The 15,791-nt window shown below is 42.7% G+C and overlaps 1 protein-coding gene across 1 annotated transcript in view; it reads left to right on the top strand.

Moving 5' to 3' along the window:
- LOC127607048 (metabotropic glutamate receptor 4-like) overlaps nucleotides 1–6,560 on the top strand; it is a 208,857-nt gene extending 202,297 nt beyond the window's left edge. The window contains exons 10-11 of the mRNA XM_052075088.1: nucleotides 2,194–2,440; nucleotides 5,459–6,560. Of these exons, the coding sequence (XP_051931048.1) occupies nucleotides 2,194–2,440; nucleotides 5,459–5,508 (297 nt within the window). The 3' untranslated portion in view covers nucleotides 5,509–6,560. The remainder of the gene's footprint in view (nucleotides 1–2,193; nucleotides 2,441–5,458) is intronic.
- The last annotated feature ends 9,231 nt before the right edge of the window (nucleotides 6,561–15,791 follow it).

Genomic DNA, 15,791 nt, shown 5'->3' with positions numbered 1-15,791 from the left:
AGAAAGATGTGTGGTATTTACCGTAATTGACTGTCTTCAAGCAGTAGGCGGGGATACACCATGAACTGGTTACGACCCAGTCACAAGGCACACATTGACTAACAGCTGTTCACACTTACAATCACATCTAGGGTCAATTTAGAGACAGTTAACCCGCCATGTATGGTTTTGGAATGTGGGAGGAAAGGTGCCCAGAGAAATCCCAGACACGCAAGGGGACATGCAAACTCCACACAGAAAGGCCGGAGACTGGAATTGAACCCTGGACCACTGCACCGTGAGGCGGACGTGCTAACCAGTTAACCACCATACCACTCGCTTCCGACGTTTTTGTTCCAAGCTTTTTTGTCCTCTGAAGATGTACTTTACCAAGACAAAGGAACGAGCCAACTCTGTAGTATGCCAACCATTATGTTCAGCTTTTAAATTGAAAATGCCTCCGTAGCCCAAATGCAGAAATGCTACATGCCCATTAGTCCATAAGATACAAATTCAGATGATGTCATCTCCTCCGTCATAAACAGAAAACCATTTTTAGTAGCTTTACAGTTGATGACTGTCTCCGTTTATGGGACTAACAGCTTGAGTTCAAAAGTGTGAGTCCCTAAGGCACCAGTAAAGATTTCCTCGGCCATCCCCGTGCACATCTGTCGAGGGAACACCGCAGCTGCTTCTCCGCCGTCCATACGGCCACGCTCCATTTCATCACCGTGCCACCGTTCACACATGCTATGGCGGAAGCGCGTGGCTGCTTGGCCACAAGACTGGCTCAGAATAAGAAAACATTTAAACTGAGCTCATGTGGGGGTTTACATGTTACGCAGCTTTGATGACGGGGTTAGTGGAAGGGGATTTGGGGGGGGGGGGGGGTGGTTCTCTCAGCAAGAGGTGAAAATGCACCCAGTCAAGAGGAAGCCTTACCACTTTAAAGGCAAAATATGATCAAATATTTAGACATCATGGAAACATGTACGTGCAAGTATGCATGAGTGGATTCCATTTTATGCGTTGCTCCCCAAATTATTCAACACACGACAAGCTATAATAGCAACGTTTATATATGTGTGTGTGTATACATACATATATATATATATATATATTGCTGGGGGCGGCCCGGTAGTCCAGTGGTTAGCACGTGGGCTTCACAGTGCAGAGGTACCGGGTTCGATTCCAGCTCCGGCCTCCCTGTGTGGAGTTTGCATGTTCTCCCCGGGCCTGCGTGGGTTTTCTCCGGGTGCTCCGGTTTCCTCCCACATTCCAAAAACATGCGTGGCAGGCTGATTGAACACTCTAAATTGTCCCTAGGTGTGAGTGTGAGTGCGAATGGTTGTTTGTTTCTGTGTGCCCTGCGATTGGCTGGCAACCGATTCAGGGTGTCCCCTGCCTACTGCCCGAAGACAGCTGGGATAGGCTCCAGCACCACCCGTGACCCTAGTGAGGATCAAGCGGCTCGGAAGATGAATGAATGAATGAATGAATGAATATATTGCTGGTTCCTGCATTTTCTTTTAAAAAAAAACAAATAGAACAACTAAGAATGTCCTCGCATGATCCCGCCAGAGCCCAGACCTAAATTTGATTGAATATGAGAGATCTTTAAATTATTTTTTGGCATTATGATGTGTGTAGACGTTTTTAGGGGAAAAAAGTGAATGTAATCCATTTGGAGTATTGCTGTGACACACTGAGAATTTTCGATGTCAACAGTAGTATCAGAGATGAAATGGTACAACAATTTCATATTGCAATGATGCGGTTGTGATAAAATGGATTGGCTGTGGACTGGCAACATATAAACAAACAACCTGAGCCAAGATTTGAACCCAAGGACTCTCAACTGTTAAGCAAACTTGTTAACCAGAATCTCAATGTGCTCAAGTCTACCAAACATCTTGTTTTATTTACATTTTAAAACAAGCATGGTTTTTTTTGTTTTTTCTTCTGGAGTTCCAACATGAGCTCATTGACATGATTTTGCGTAAAACTGCAACGAATAGGGTAGTGCTGGCTGGTTTGTCTTAGTCTCCAACAACAGCTTGGCGGAGTAACGGGTCATTGGACGCACTAATGTGAATCTAACACAACAGCTGTCACATGCAGCATGCAGGTCACTTGGCCCCCGGAAACATTCCCAACACTCAAGCAAAAGAAGTGAAAAAGTTAATGTGCAATTGTTTATCCTCCCCCCCGTAGATGTACATCCAAACCACCACGCTGACCATCTCTGTGAGCCTGAGCGCCTCCGTGTCCCTGGGCCTGCTCTACATGCCCAAAGTCTACGTGGTCCTCTTCCACCCCGAGCAGAACGTGCCCAAGCGAACACGCAGCCTCAAGGCCGTGGTCACCGCCGCCACCATGTCCAATAAATTCAACCCGAAGGCCGGACTAAGGCCCAACGGCGAGGCCAAGACGGAGCTGTGCGAAAGCCTGGAAACACAAAGTAAGTGCTTCAATGCATAATTTGTTTTTTTCCTTCAGAATGTGAATTAAATTGATACACAAATTGGAAGGAAGGGAGTCATTTAATCTCCGCAATACTGCCACTGTTCTTAATGTAGTCCACCTTGGGTGTTGTTTTCAAGTCATTGCAAGGACAGCTTACGGTTAACACCCAGTGCTGGGGACCAAGCACTATTGCAAATTGAGAAATAACATAAACAAGTAACACCCACCTGAAAATGTTTTAATTTGCAGAGATCCATAGTTTCAATTGTAAATATACCACCAAGTGTGTTCTCAAAACATTTTGTCATTTCAATTTCACTAATTGACCAGAAAGGTAAATGGCTGAAAGACGATTGAATTTCAACAAAATGCACGACTAGCCATAATTTCCTATAACAACCCAGGCTAAACTTAGCGCCTTCCCGGCGTACAAGCATCATGTGTCTCAGTCCAGATGTATCACTTAAAAAATACTTTGACACCAATTACGACTTTCCTTTTTGCCAGAGCTTTGGTGCCATCATGTGGAATCTCAAGTTGTTTTAGAAAGAGCACAAAAAAGTGTTGTTGTTTTTTTTCAACTTATAGCTGACCAACTCATAGCTGTTCACAAGGGGAAAAAAATGTGAACGTGAATTCATGAAAAGCGAACTGCAAATATGCTGGTGTATGGCAGCAATGTAGGATTTGGTGTTTTCTTTGTCATGATAAGTGGCCATTTTAGAGAATGTTTTTGTTCTAAAAATCTAGTCAAACAGTTCAGTCATTATTTCTCAAGATATCTCTTCTGCCCTTTTTTTTCATCTGCAACTCGGGGAACCCCTTCTCCGATTGGCTGGGAAGTTTCAGTTAAATATATCCACCTTTAACCTCATACGGGCCAGTAAATTGTTTTTGCCCCGAAATTATTTATTGTGGGGGATTTTAGAGGCCTTTGATGTACTCATTCCATGTTTTTGAGAAATGTCCAAAAAGATGGCGACCACTTATCTATCACCTTGCGAACTACTGTATAAACTCCTGCTTGACGAACCTTTTTCCGATTTATTTAGTTTTGCAATTTGTTGCACGCCAAAATTGAAGATGGCAGCATCAACATTTCAACATCCGTCCAGCATCTGGCCTATCACAGTTTGACTGCAAATTAAAGCAGCTGTAAATTGCGGAGTTAAGGTACCACTGTATTGCTGTCACGGAATTAAAAACAAAGAAATCAAACATCTTTAATGGTCATATGTTTAAGGAGAGCATCACATTTGCTCCAATTTGATGGGTAACAGGGCCTTCTGCTCCAATACGCAGAGCAAAGTCTCTCGCATCACCAACTGATCAGCAGAAGCAATTTATCATGATGGGATTGTTGTCGCGCGAGGTGGGGGTGCGGAGGGGTGTGTGGTGTGGGGTTATTTGAATAAGTGCCATTCATCATTGTCAATGCCAACGTGGATTTACGACTTCATCAAATTAAAAAATTCTTGTTGGCGCGGTTCGGCCCTTGCCAAGTCGCTGCAAATATGTGCAGTGTTGGGATTTAACGGTGCCACCTCAGCGGTTTGGCTAACACCGTTAGGCGAGACGAGCGGAAAAGCTTGAAGAAAATGGCGGTGGCCGGGGAATTGAGGGGCTTTACGGAATCAAGTGCCCTGTATGAATAAAGCGGGATGGACACATATGCAGTACCAAAAATCGGAGCGGGATGAACTCACACAGCAAAAATTGGGCCATATTCGAGCATTTGCAATACTTTGCAATCAAAGTTAGTCGAGGACCGATTATTTTATGTTTCAACAGGATTATCCAAATCTTATGGCTGTGGTTTGCTCAGATTACTTTTTCCTTCCCGACCCACGAATCGCAAATGTTCAACCTATTCAATATTTACAATCGAAATTGTTTGTGTTTGTGGGCATTGCCAAGTTAGACCAGCTGTGGATTTCTAATTTTCATTTGAAACAGAATGGTGGGCAAAAAATATACATGAATTCCAACAATTGGGCCGAATTTGGGTATTGCCCTCTTTTCCAATCAAAGCCTTGAAATACCCCATAACACTGGTAAACATATATATTTCAATTAAATTTTTTTCATCTTTGATGCAAGTACAATAATAATGATAATTATAATAATAGGGGGGCTGCCCGGTAGTCCAGTGGTTAGCACGTCGGCTTCACAGTGCAGAGGTACCGGATTCGATTACAGCTCCGGCCTCCCTGTGTGGAGTTTGCATGTTCTCCCCGGGCCTGCGTGGGTTTTCTCCGGGTGCTCCGGTGTCCTCCCACATTCCAAAAATATGCATGGCAGGCTGATTGAACACTCAAAATTGCCCCTTGGTGTGAGTGTGAGCGTGGCTGGTGATTCCTCTCTGTGTGCACTGCGATTGGCTAGCAACCGGTCCCCACCTACTGCCCGTAGACAGCTGGGATAGGCTCCAGCACCCCCCTTGTGAGGATAAAGTGGATTGGAAAATGAATGAATGAATGAATTATAATAATAAACTAACAATATTATAATATATAATATGGTGATACATCTCTATAATAACCCGCTCTCGCACAACTCTAATTGCCCCACGGGGATAAATAAAGTTTTCTAAATCTGAATACATTTAGTAATATTTACAAACTGAAGGTAGCTTCAATTGGATTTTTTTTTTCCTGAAATGGCGCGTTGTTGTTTCTTGTTGAGAGACAGGAAACCCTTAATTCAAGCTGTGTTTTTCAGATGATGATAAGCAGATTTAGTCAGCACTTTTAGGTGGTTGCTAAAATTCTGATATGAGTCAATAATTACATTGAGATTTCTGGCTTAATCCGTCGCTTGAAATGACAGTCAAGGTGAGCGCTAGTATTGCATTTACTACTCTAAGTGTGCGTTCATTCGGATTGAAAAAATGGCTGAAGATGCCAAAAATGGTAGCTAGCTTAAAGCAGATGTGACCAGAAATGTACTCTATGTAGTTTTTGGCCAGAAAAGCAGGAAAACAACATCCTGATGTTTCCCCGCTCTTTTCCAGGCTTCTCCACAAAGCAGACGTACATCAGCTACAGCAACCATGCCATCTAATAGATGCCTCAAAGTCAAGTTCAAGTCACCATCTCTCAATTTCAGGATTTCCACCTGATCAGCTTGTCAAGAGCGTCATTTTCACACGGATGGAAATCACGGGTGCGTGTTTTTTCCAAACACGTTGACGGCTAAGAAGCACTTGTGCGGGCGAAACAATTGTGAGGTATCATCTTGTGTTGTAAAATAAATAAATGAATAAAAATACTGCATGAAAGCCAAACTGGAGACCGAAAGACGAAAGTTTATCCTTTGTATCATCCGAGTCGTGAGTGACTGACGGTGAACTCAAAAGCCAAAAAATTGTGTTCTGGTCTTGTCGGTGTCGTCTGCCCACTGGCGTCAGAATCCTCCAACACGGGATAATTGACATCACAAAGGTAAAAACGCAAGGAGGGGAGTGGGGGATTCCTGCTGTGTTTATCATCCATGCGCCAAATTTGCATTCAGACTCCCCCCTGTTGTTTGCTGAGTTTTATTGAACTGAGTGTGTTGTGCATGATAGTTTTTACATCAGGTGTCGTATTGTTGCTGTCTCTTCGGAATGTGTTTTAACTCGGTTGTTGCACTCGTTTGGGGGTACATTCGAGAAGGTCTCATGAGTGACTTTCTGTATGTATCAAGCAGCTAAAAGCCCTCCAACAGGTCCCCTCTGTTATCTTGCCCTCCTTGTACGTGCTTCATTCAGCAGGACGGAGCTTTCCGGAAGTGGTTGAGCCTCCCCAGCCCCATCATCACCGCCAGCAGCCATTTCCCTCAGAGGGTTAAAAAAAAGCCTCATTGTACAGATCCATTATGAGGGGGAATTAAGATGAAGTATGCCCTTGAGAGGAGACCGCCATATGCCCCTGAAGGTGATATCCATATATCCCTAATGGGAAAACATACTTGGAAAATTCATTCTGAAGGCCCCGTGTCCTCTATGGGGGCTCTGGTGATAAAAGGAAGTTGCGTTTTTCTCCCAAAGTGTGTGTATGTGTGTGTGTGTGTATGTGTGTGTGTGTGTGTGTGTGTATATATATATATATATATATATATATATATATATATATATATATATATATATATATATATATATATAATATATATATATATATATATATATATACACCTGAAATTTGATGGATGGGTCAGGACAAGGGCTCAACGTGGATTCATCACACGGATATACACACATATATACATACACACACACACACGCGCGCACACACATACACATTTAGTCAAACCTCAGTTTTCGAACGTCCCTGTTATCGACCGAATCGGATTTCGACCAGAAAATTCGAGATTTTTACACCTCGGATTATGACCAAAAACCAGTTTTCGACTGAACTGAGCGAACACGAATACGTCACTCGAATATTCTCGGCTTCCTTACACGAGGAAGTGACGCTTTCCTTGTGTAACGTTCATTGTGAGCAGACGTGTTTGTTGTGATTTATGCAAATCTGACAAATTTTTTTTGTTATTTCTACATAGTCTATTTGCCCCTAATCATGGAATAAATAAATAGTTTGCAATTTGAAAAAATTGCTTTTCGAACTGCTTTCTGGAATGGATTATGGTCGAAAACCGAAGTATGACTGTTTGCGCGTGTTTGTGTGTGTGTGTGTGTATACACACACACACACACACACACGCACACACACAAAAGATAAAAGCATTTATCTGTTGTTGAATCATGAGGGAGGTCAGGTGTCTTGGGGGAGCCATCATGTGTGTGCATGGTGGGGATGTGGGGTGGGCGGTCATTTGTGTCGCTTTTTCAGGCTTCCCTGTTTCGCGTTTGTTTCGGGGGACTCGATTCAACGTGATTAAATAGATTGGTTATGTCTGCTTTCTGTTCCCACATCATGGCGTATAAAAAAATATCTGTGTAAAAAAGATACAGTGCCTGGCTTATCTGATTATGTATTTATAAAAAAAATATATACTAAAGTGTGTGAAGCATGTTTATTTTTTTTCTACCAAATTTTATTTCTATTAAAATGTTTTCAAACTCTCAGCAACTCCATTTTATTTTTGCTTAATTTGATCAGGGTGATTCACTTGTAAGTTCGAATCTTGGGTAGACATATCAATACTAACAGGATGCTCCAAAAAGTTTCACGGAACCATGCCTGAAATTTTGGTTTGAAATAGCCGCTTTGTGTGAATTCCAAAAATGAGAAAAACAAGGTTTAAAACTGGAACAAAAACGTTTAAACAAAAAGTGCTTCTTTCTGTACAATACACAGCTCAGATTTACCTAAAAACCCACCAATTTGATCATCCATGTGAAAATGTAACCATTTCATGTTTCCTGGAAACAACCTCCACTAAAAACGACCGGTGGAAAATTGGGTAAAAGAAATCCGCCCCGCCCAAAAGTTTCATGGATCGACATGGAATTGAAATCGAATACGAGTCGACCAAATACTGTATATTTCAAACATAGTTTATTAGGATGGAAAAACATGAGTCAAACAAAACTTTAGAATTCCAACAAATGTTTTTAATCGATTAATCAATGCATCTGATAAAAACAAAAACATGTTTTTATTTCCGTGTCTTTATTCAAAAATCATTTCAGATTGACATAAGTTAGTTATGATTCAGGTTTTGGTTTGGTCAGTAACATGTCAGCAGAAATGTTTTCCAAATAGCTTATTTTGATTGGAGGACCACAAAATCAACATGTTGATCATCAATGAGTTGTTGATTAATTGTTTCACCTCTCATTTTTCATCATCAAAGCAGAAATGTAACTAGCAAGACGACTCATGCAGCTTTAATTTCCTCTGCAATTGTTTTGAAATAAGAAGAACTTTAACACACTGTGTCGTTTGCAACTGTGTGGTTTAATTGCAAACCGTCATACACTTCAGATAAAGGGTAGATCAGGGTTCCTCTTGCTGGTACATGATGCAGAATGAATACAATTTTAACCATCCACTCACCTGAAGGAGATTTTAAGATGACTTCAAGAATTCAATTTTCAGGAAGCTCAACAAGGGTTCCATCTATTGACCAACGCTATTTTAAATATGAAAATGTATGTGATTGTGTAGACTATTGGTTGATATTCATATGAGGGTTTTATAGATTGATTTTATGTGTTGGATTTATTTGTTTAAAATTTTTCCCCCCATGCACAGACTGTCTGAAATGTCATTGGCTGACTTTCGAATCAGTCAATATAATCATTGGCTGGTGTCGTGTGTCAATCATTCCGGCTACAAAAGTAGGCCTATTGACAAAAAATAAAAATAAAAATAAAAATAATTGCAACTCGTTGTATTTGCCATGACTACAATAACTATTCCTCTTCCTCAGACTACTATTAGCACCGTAAAAACAATCGTTTTCATTTAAAATGGAGCGCTAGTCTTCAAAAACATTTCACCAAGTAAGTAATCGTAATTATTGGATTCAATGACTTGCAGGAGAATCTGGCCTCTCTTTGCTCCAGTGAAGAGTATCCCAACTGATTCCACAAATGTTTCTCAAGCCAAATGCTAGGACTTGTTTTGTAGAAAATGGAGTATTTTTAAGTATATTTAAATGTGTGGAATTTAATTGCATCTATACGACTGATTGAATCAAAAGTGCCACCAGGTGATTGTATTGCTCTGCAAAAGTCTTCCTGTTGCTGCTCTGTGATTTTCACATCGGTTACACCATGCCTGAAAGCGCACCAATTTTTGCACGTGCATGTATCTTGGTGAAATTGTGTATTTGAGGGGCTCCAAATATGACCACCAGAAATTCATTCAATAGCACCCGCTGTAAAGTGAGAGTAAATTAGCCTCCCAACACCACTTTGACTCGACACAAAACTCAATTGATGTGTGTATCTTAGCTTTAGCTTTTACTTCAAAGTAGTTATTTTGCACAAATTCCAGAGTTTGTACTTTGGTGAATGCCAACAAAAAAAATTCAACTAAATGAGCATCAATCTGAAGCAGGTATCATGAACACTGTCAGTACAACTTAAGACTGTTCGGCTAGAGTAGTGATTGTTTCTTTCAAAAATTTGTCAAGGACCACTTTGATGGATGGCCACCAGTTACCCCGCAAATGAATGTTAATGCATGCTGTTACCTTAGACACTCCACCCAATTATTGGTTGATCCATAAAAGTGGTGCCGGGGGTAACATTGTACATGGTTGGGAAAAGTGACATAAAGAGTGCAAAGTTTTGTCACAATAATCCCTCTGCCTGAGCCGCACATTCACCGCTGTGCGTGCGGACAAGAATGAACAGCCGCCAGACTGAAAGAGAGAATGAACACGAGAGGCCACTTACTACCATTCCAATATGCACCTGAAGTTAAGACAAGTGGCCTCCGGTGACAGAATGGGCACAGGCAGAACGTCCGTCTTGGACCGAGCACCAACATTTCCTAGGATGGAGAGGCGCATTGCATTAATAAGTGGCTGATGAGTGCTTTGAAGGAGCTCTTAGCCATGCTTTTGTGTACGGCCATAAACAGTGACAATAAAATGAAAAAGGAAAATAGAAAGAAAAGAGGTTGAACCTGACGTATAGTGGACCAACACATGACTGAACGGTCTGCAGTTCTGTGGTAAGTAAGCAATGGAGCTTCAGGGGAAGAGTGAAGATGCGCATTGACTCACTTGCTCTCTTTTAGCGTTTGTCTTGGGTAGGGATGTATGTATGATGAGTGCCGTTGCACATACAGGCGATGCTGTTGCTAGGAAACAGTAGCTCGTTAATATTCTGTGCGAATAATGCGCACAATCAAGGAATACAGTCATGTTAATGTACAGTATCAAGATGGCAAAATATTTAACTTATTTGACCCCCAAAGAAACATGTACTCAAAGTATTTTCTTTTATTTTATTTGTATTTTATTTTTTGCTGGAGCAAGCGAATACAAATACAATTGTTTATCGAAAAAATGCATTATATGTCACCATTTTTACAACTGTAATTTCTGTTCTTTTTGCATTAAGGAGCCCAAACCATTGCAACAAAATATTTTTTTATGTAATATAGACAGTTACATAATATTAATACCGTATTCATGTTTACCGTAGACCAATAGTTATTACCCTTGGCATAGTTCATTCATTAATCATTTTATTGTTTTCCACCTCGACCATCATATATGTATATATATGACACTTGAGCACATGTTAACTTTGGATGCATCTTGAACCTGCTATTCCCCTCCGAGGGGAATAGCAGGTTCAAAACGGACCCAAAGTTAACATGTGCTAGAGCAGGGGTGCCTAAACTTTTTGGATCGAAGATCTACTTTTCGATCAACTAACCTCACGGGATTTACCCTTACCGGCGCGCGCACGCACACACACACACAAATTTAAGATTTACCTGCTTTATTTTATTTTTTAAATATTTTTTAGTGAAAATGAGACTGATACGATGATTAGTGTGTAGTATATATTAACACAAAAAATATATTACTAACATGTACAAAGACACACAAATGGTTGTTTGTTTTTTTTCTTCTCGACACTCCTCGGATCTACTTGGGACCTGTCTTAGATCTACCGGTAGATCAGGATCTACCTAATGGGCACCCCTGTGCTAGAGTGTGAGGTGGTGTGTGAAAGGAGGCCACGCTAACAAGCAGTGTGACAGTAAAGCAGGCCTTACTGTCTTACAAGTTCTCACTGCAACATTTTACACCCACCCCCCCACACCTCCAAGACTTTGCATTTCCCTCCATCCATTCATTCCTGGTTATTATGTGGCCGAATCAAGCATTGAATTCATTGCCAATGTCCGTATGTTCTATTTACATTTAGTCCTAGTCTACTTGGTGCATACAACTCTTCAATCTGGATATTTTTTTCAGTTTTAATGATTTATTGGACATTGGTGCTGTAAATCGGATCTGAATCGATCAGCAACACAAGGTTTTTGACTCGGTCCTTAGTTTTGAAAGACAATGACAAAATGTTTACTTATGGCAATCCTTTTTAAATGTCCCTCCCCCCCCAAAAAAAAAACAAAAAAAAAAAACAATGACCTCTGTTTTGTTTTGATTGAGTTGTAGGAAATTTTGGGTCAGTTGTACCCTGCCATCTGCCCGAAGATAGCTGGGATAGGCTGCAGAACATGGATGCATATTACTGCTCTCCTGCTGCTGCTACTACGACAAATGATAGTACAACTACTGCTGGTACTGCTACTATTACTACCACAACTGGAACTGCAACGATAAATGTTACTCATATTAATGCCACTACTATCACTTCTATGAATGCTACCGCAACTGGTATGACTACAATTACTGTCACTGCTATTATAACTTGTACTACAACTACTAGTGCCACTGCTGCTGACATTACACTACGACTACAACTACAACTCCTCCTCCTAAGACAGTCACTACAAGTTTGTACTCTGTTTTTATCTCAGTTGCCATAATAACAAAGGCCACACTCTGCATTGGCCACGCAGCCGAGGTGACTTTGACCAAAATGCACGTTTGCATTAAACTAGTCCCCCCACGTATGCTTTATTTGACACTGTCAGTCCAATGTATGAATATTATTAATAACCTCAAAGGATTATTGTGATTTTTGGAGTGATTTTGTGAACATAAACAAAGAGATGGAAAAAAAACGAAACGCCCACAGTGGCAGCTTTGTCCTTGTGTTTGAGCCTGAAATACCTCCGGAGTATTTAGATTGTCCTCCGCTTTAAAGGATCGTGCATTACCCAGAATGCAACTTGCAGTGAGGTGAATCATAATATGTGACAAAACATTTGAGTATTGACTTTTAAAGAGAAATAGACTTTGACAAACTTTGTCTGTGCATCTTGATGAATTTAAAAAATCCCATTCAGAAGAATCCTTTTAGAACTTTTTAGAACTCTTGTGGCCAAGAGAGAAGAAATTTTGGTTACCACAAAGTGCCAGTGGAATACTGTGTGTGTGTGTGTGTGTGTGTGTGTGTGTGTGTGTGTGTGTGTGTGTGTGTGTGTGTGTGTGTGTGTGTATGTGTGTGTGTGTGTGTGTGTGTGTGTGTGTGTGTGTGTGTGTATATATATATACATATATATATATATATATAGCGGCTGGAAAGCTCAGTTGGGCTCAGTTGGTAATGCATCGGTACGGGAGACGGTGGTTCGAATCCCGCTTGGGGCAAAAAATGAGGACATAACACCAAGATCCAAGGCAAGATCCTTCACGCTAATGCCTACCTCATACAATGATGAGAGACAATAAAATGAATGACATGCCGGCTCAGACGTCGCCCGGCCAAACAAGGTCTGCGTCAGGTGCTGGGGAACCAGAGCGCCTTGATGAAAAATGGGTTACTGGAACAAAGCGGAGATGGGCGAGAGGCGATAACATGGCTCTGTTGGAATGCTACTACTCAAGCAACCCTAGTCAGAGGGGTTACATGCAGAGAATGTGGGCTAAATGGTTACTTCGAAACCCACAGTCACGGTTGACCACGAAACAACTAGTTGCTCAGTGTTCCAACATCCACAAACGGGAACTGCTGTCCCAACTTGAGATTGATGAGTTACAATGCAGGTTCCATGGTGAAGGGCCCCAGGCTGCCAGATCAGAGGAGGAGGTCAGACCAGAGATTGGGAGGCAAGCCCCAATGACTGCAGATGATGAGATTGGGAGGCCAGCCCCAATGACTGACATGCTGAGCGAGGCAGCAACTGACCTGAAAGCTAAGATCATGGCAAGAATGAAAGCTGGGCAACCTAGAAACCGATTACAACGCTATGTGAAGTACCACCTGAAAGTCTCATGGAAAGTGTGAATGCAGCACTGAGGGCGATCCCTACCGTAACGATCACGGAAACCAATGAGCTTATATACGCTTCAGCATCAGTGATCCTTGAGATGATTGGCTATAAGAGCAACCATGGAAGCCATGAGATACGTTACCCACCATGGAAAAGACGGTTGGAGGCTAAGATCAAGGCGGCTCGGAAAGATGTGAGTCAATTGACAGAGGCCTAGAGAGGTGTGATGAAAAGGCAGATACCCGAGAGGTACATCCAGATGACCATACCTGAAGCGCTCGAAACTGCCAAACAAAGGCTCCAAGCCTTGTCCAGCCGCCTAAAGCGGTACACGAAAGAGCATAAGGACAGACGAATAAACAGGCTGTCCGCAACACAACCTGCGAAAGTGTACGCTCAGTGGCAGGGTCCTAACAACAGAGCTGACCCACCAAGACTGGAAACTGAAAGGTACTGGAAAGGCATGTGGGAGAAGGAGGTTGCACATAACAGCAGTGCACAATGACTGGTGACCCTGACAGAGGAGCACAGCAACCTCCCTGAACAGAACCCAGTTACCATAACAGTGGCAGACATACAGGAAAGAGTCTGAGATATGAAGAACTGGACAGCACCAGGCCCGGACATGGTCCACAGCTACTGGCTAAAGAAACTCGCAGCACTCCATGAGCGCCTAGCAGCACAAATGAACCAGCTGCTGAGGGACGGGACTCACCCAGGATGGCTAACCAAAGGGCGAAAGATCCTGATCATGATGGATCCCTTGAAGGGTGCAGCCCCATCCAAATATCGGCCAATAACCTGTCTCTCCACAACATGGAAGCTCATGTCAGGCATCATTGCGGCTAAGATAAGTGGCCACATGGATCAATACATGAGCGAAGCACAGAAGAGCATTGGTCGAGATACCAGAGGAGCCAAACATCAGCTCCTGGTTGACGGAACAGTCGCACAAGACTGCAGGTCCCGACGTACAAACCTGTGCACAGCCTGAATTGATTACAAGAAAGCCTATGACTCGATGCCATATACATGGATAACTGAATGCTTGGAGTTGCATAAGGTGAACAGGACCCTCAGAGCCTTAGTTGCAAACTCGATGAGTATGTGGAAAACCACACTTGAAGCCAACGGCAAGCCACTTACCCAAGGTGATGCACCCTCCCCACTGCTGTTCTGCATAGGACTGAACCCCCTAAGCCAAGTAATCACCAAGCCAGGCTATGGATACCACCTCAGAAATGGAGCTACAATCAGTCATCTCCTCTACATGGATGACATAAAGCTGTATGCTAAGAGCGAAAGGGACATAGACTCCCTGATCCACAAAATCGGGATCTACAGCAGCGACATCGGGATGTCATTCCGGCTTGAGAAATGCAGTCGGATGGTGACTAAGAGAGGAAAGGTAGTCCGCACTGAAGGGGTCTCACTCCCTGAAGGAACAATAGCAGACATTGAGGACAGCTACTAGTACCTCGGTATACCACAAGCCAATGGCAACCTCGAACTGGCAACAAGGAAAGCGGCTACGGCCAAATACCTCCATCGAGTGAGGCAAGTCCGAAGAGGCCAGCTCAATGGCAAGAATAAGACCCGGGCAATAAACAGCTATGCCCTGCCAGTGATCAGATACCCTGCAGGAATAATAATGTGGCCAAAGGAAGAGATTCAGACCACGGACGTTAAGACCCGAAAGCTCCTAACCATGCATGGAGGGTTCCATCCCAAATCCAGCACCCTGGGACTGTACGCAAGCCGAAAGGGACTAGTGAGTGTAAGAGCCACTGTCCAGGATATAACATCCAAGCTCCATGAATGCATCAAGGAGAATCTGCAATGGATGACATACTCAGAGAATGTCCCAGACAATGGGGAACAGAGGATGAGGCGCTGGAAGAGGGACAATCATCGGAGGACAAGCCCCTACACGGGATGTACCACCGGACCATAACTGAAGTGGCCGATCTCAAGAAGTCCTATCAGTGGCTAGAGAGGGCTGGCCTGAAGGACAGCACAGAGGCACTCATCCTGGCTGCTCACGAGCAGGCCCTGAGCACCAGAGCCATTGAGGCCCAGATATACCACACCAGACAAGACCCAAGGTGTAGGTTGTGCAAAGAGGCACCTGAGACGATCCAACACATAACTGCAGGGTGTTAAGATGCTGGCAGGGAAAGCCTACATGGAACGCCATAACCAGGTGGCTGGCATAGTCTACCGAAACATCTGTGCGGAGTATGGACTGGAAACCCCAAGGTCAAAATGGGAAACACCTCCGAAGGTGGTGGAGAATGACAGAGCGAAGATCCTGTGGGACTTCCAGACCCAGAATGACAAGATGGTAATGGCGAACCAACCAAATATCGTGATCATAGATAAAGAGCAGAGGAAAGCTAAAGCCGTTGTAGTGGATTTAGCGGTCCCAAGAGATGGAAACATCAGAAAGAAGGAACACGATATATATATATATATATTAGAGCTGTCAGTTTAGCGTGTTTTTATTGGCATTAATTTAAATGAATTTTA

Source organism: Hippocampus zosterae, chromosome 9, assembly GCF_025434085.1.
Source record: "Hippocampus zosterae strain Florida chromosome 9, ASM2543408v3, whole genome shotgun sequence".
Lineage (NCBI taxonomy): Eukaryota > Metazoa > Chordata > Actinopteri > Syngnathiformes > Syngnathidae > Hippocampus > Hippocampus zosterae.
Note: the sequence above shows the minus strand (reverse complement) of the source record. Positions and strands in the feature narration are given on the sequence as shown.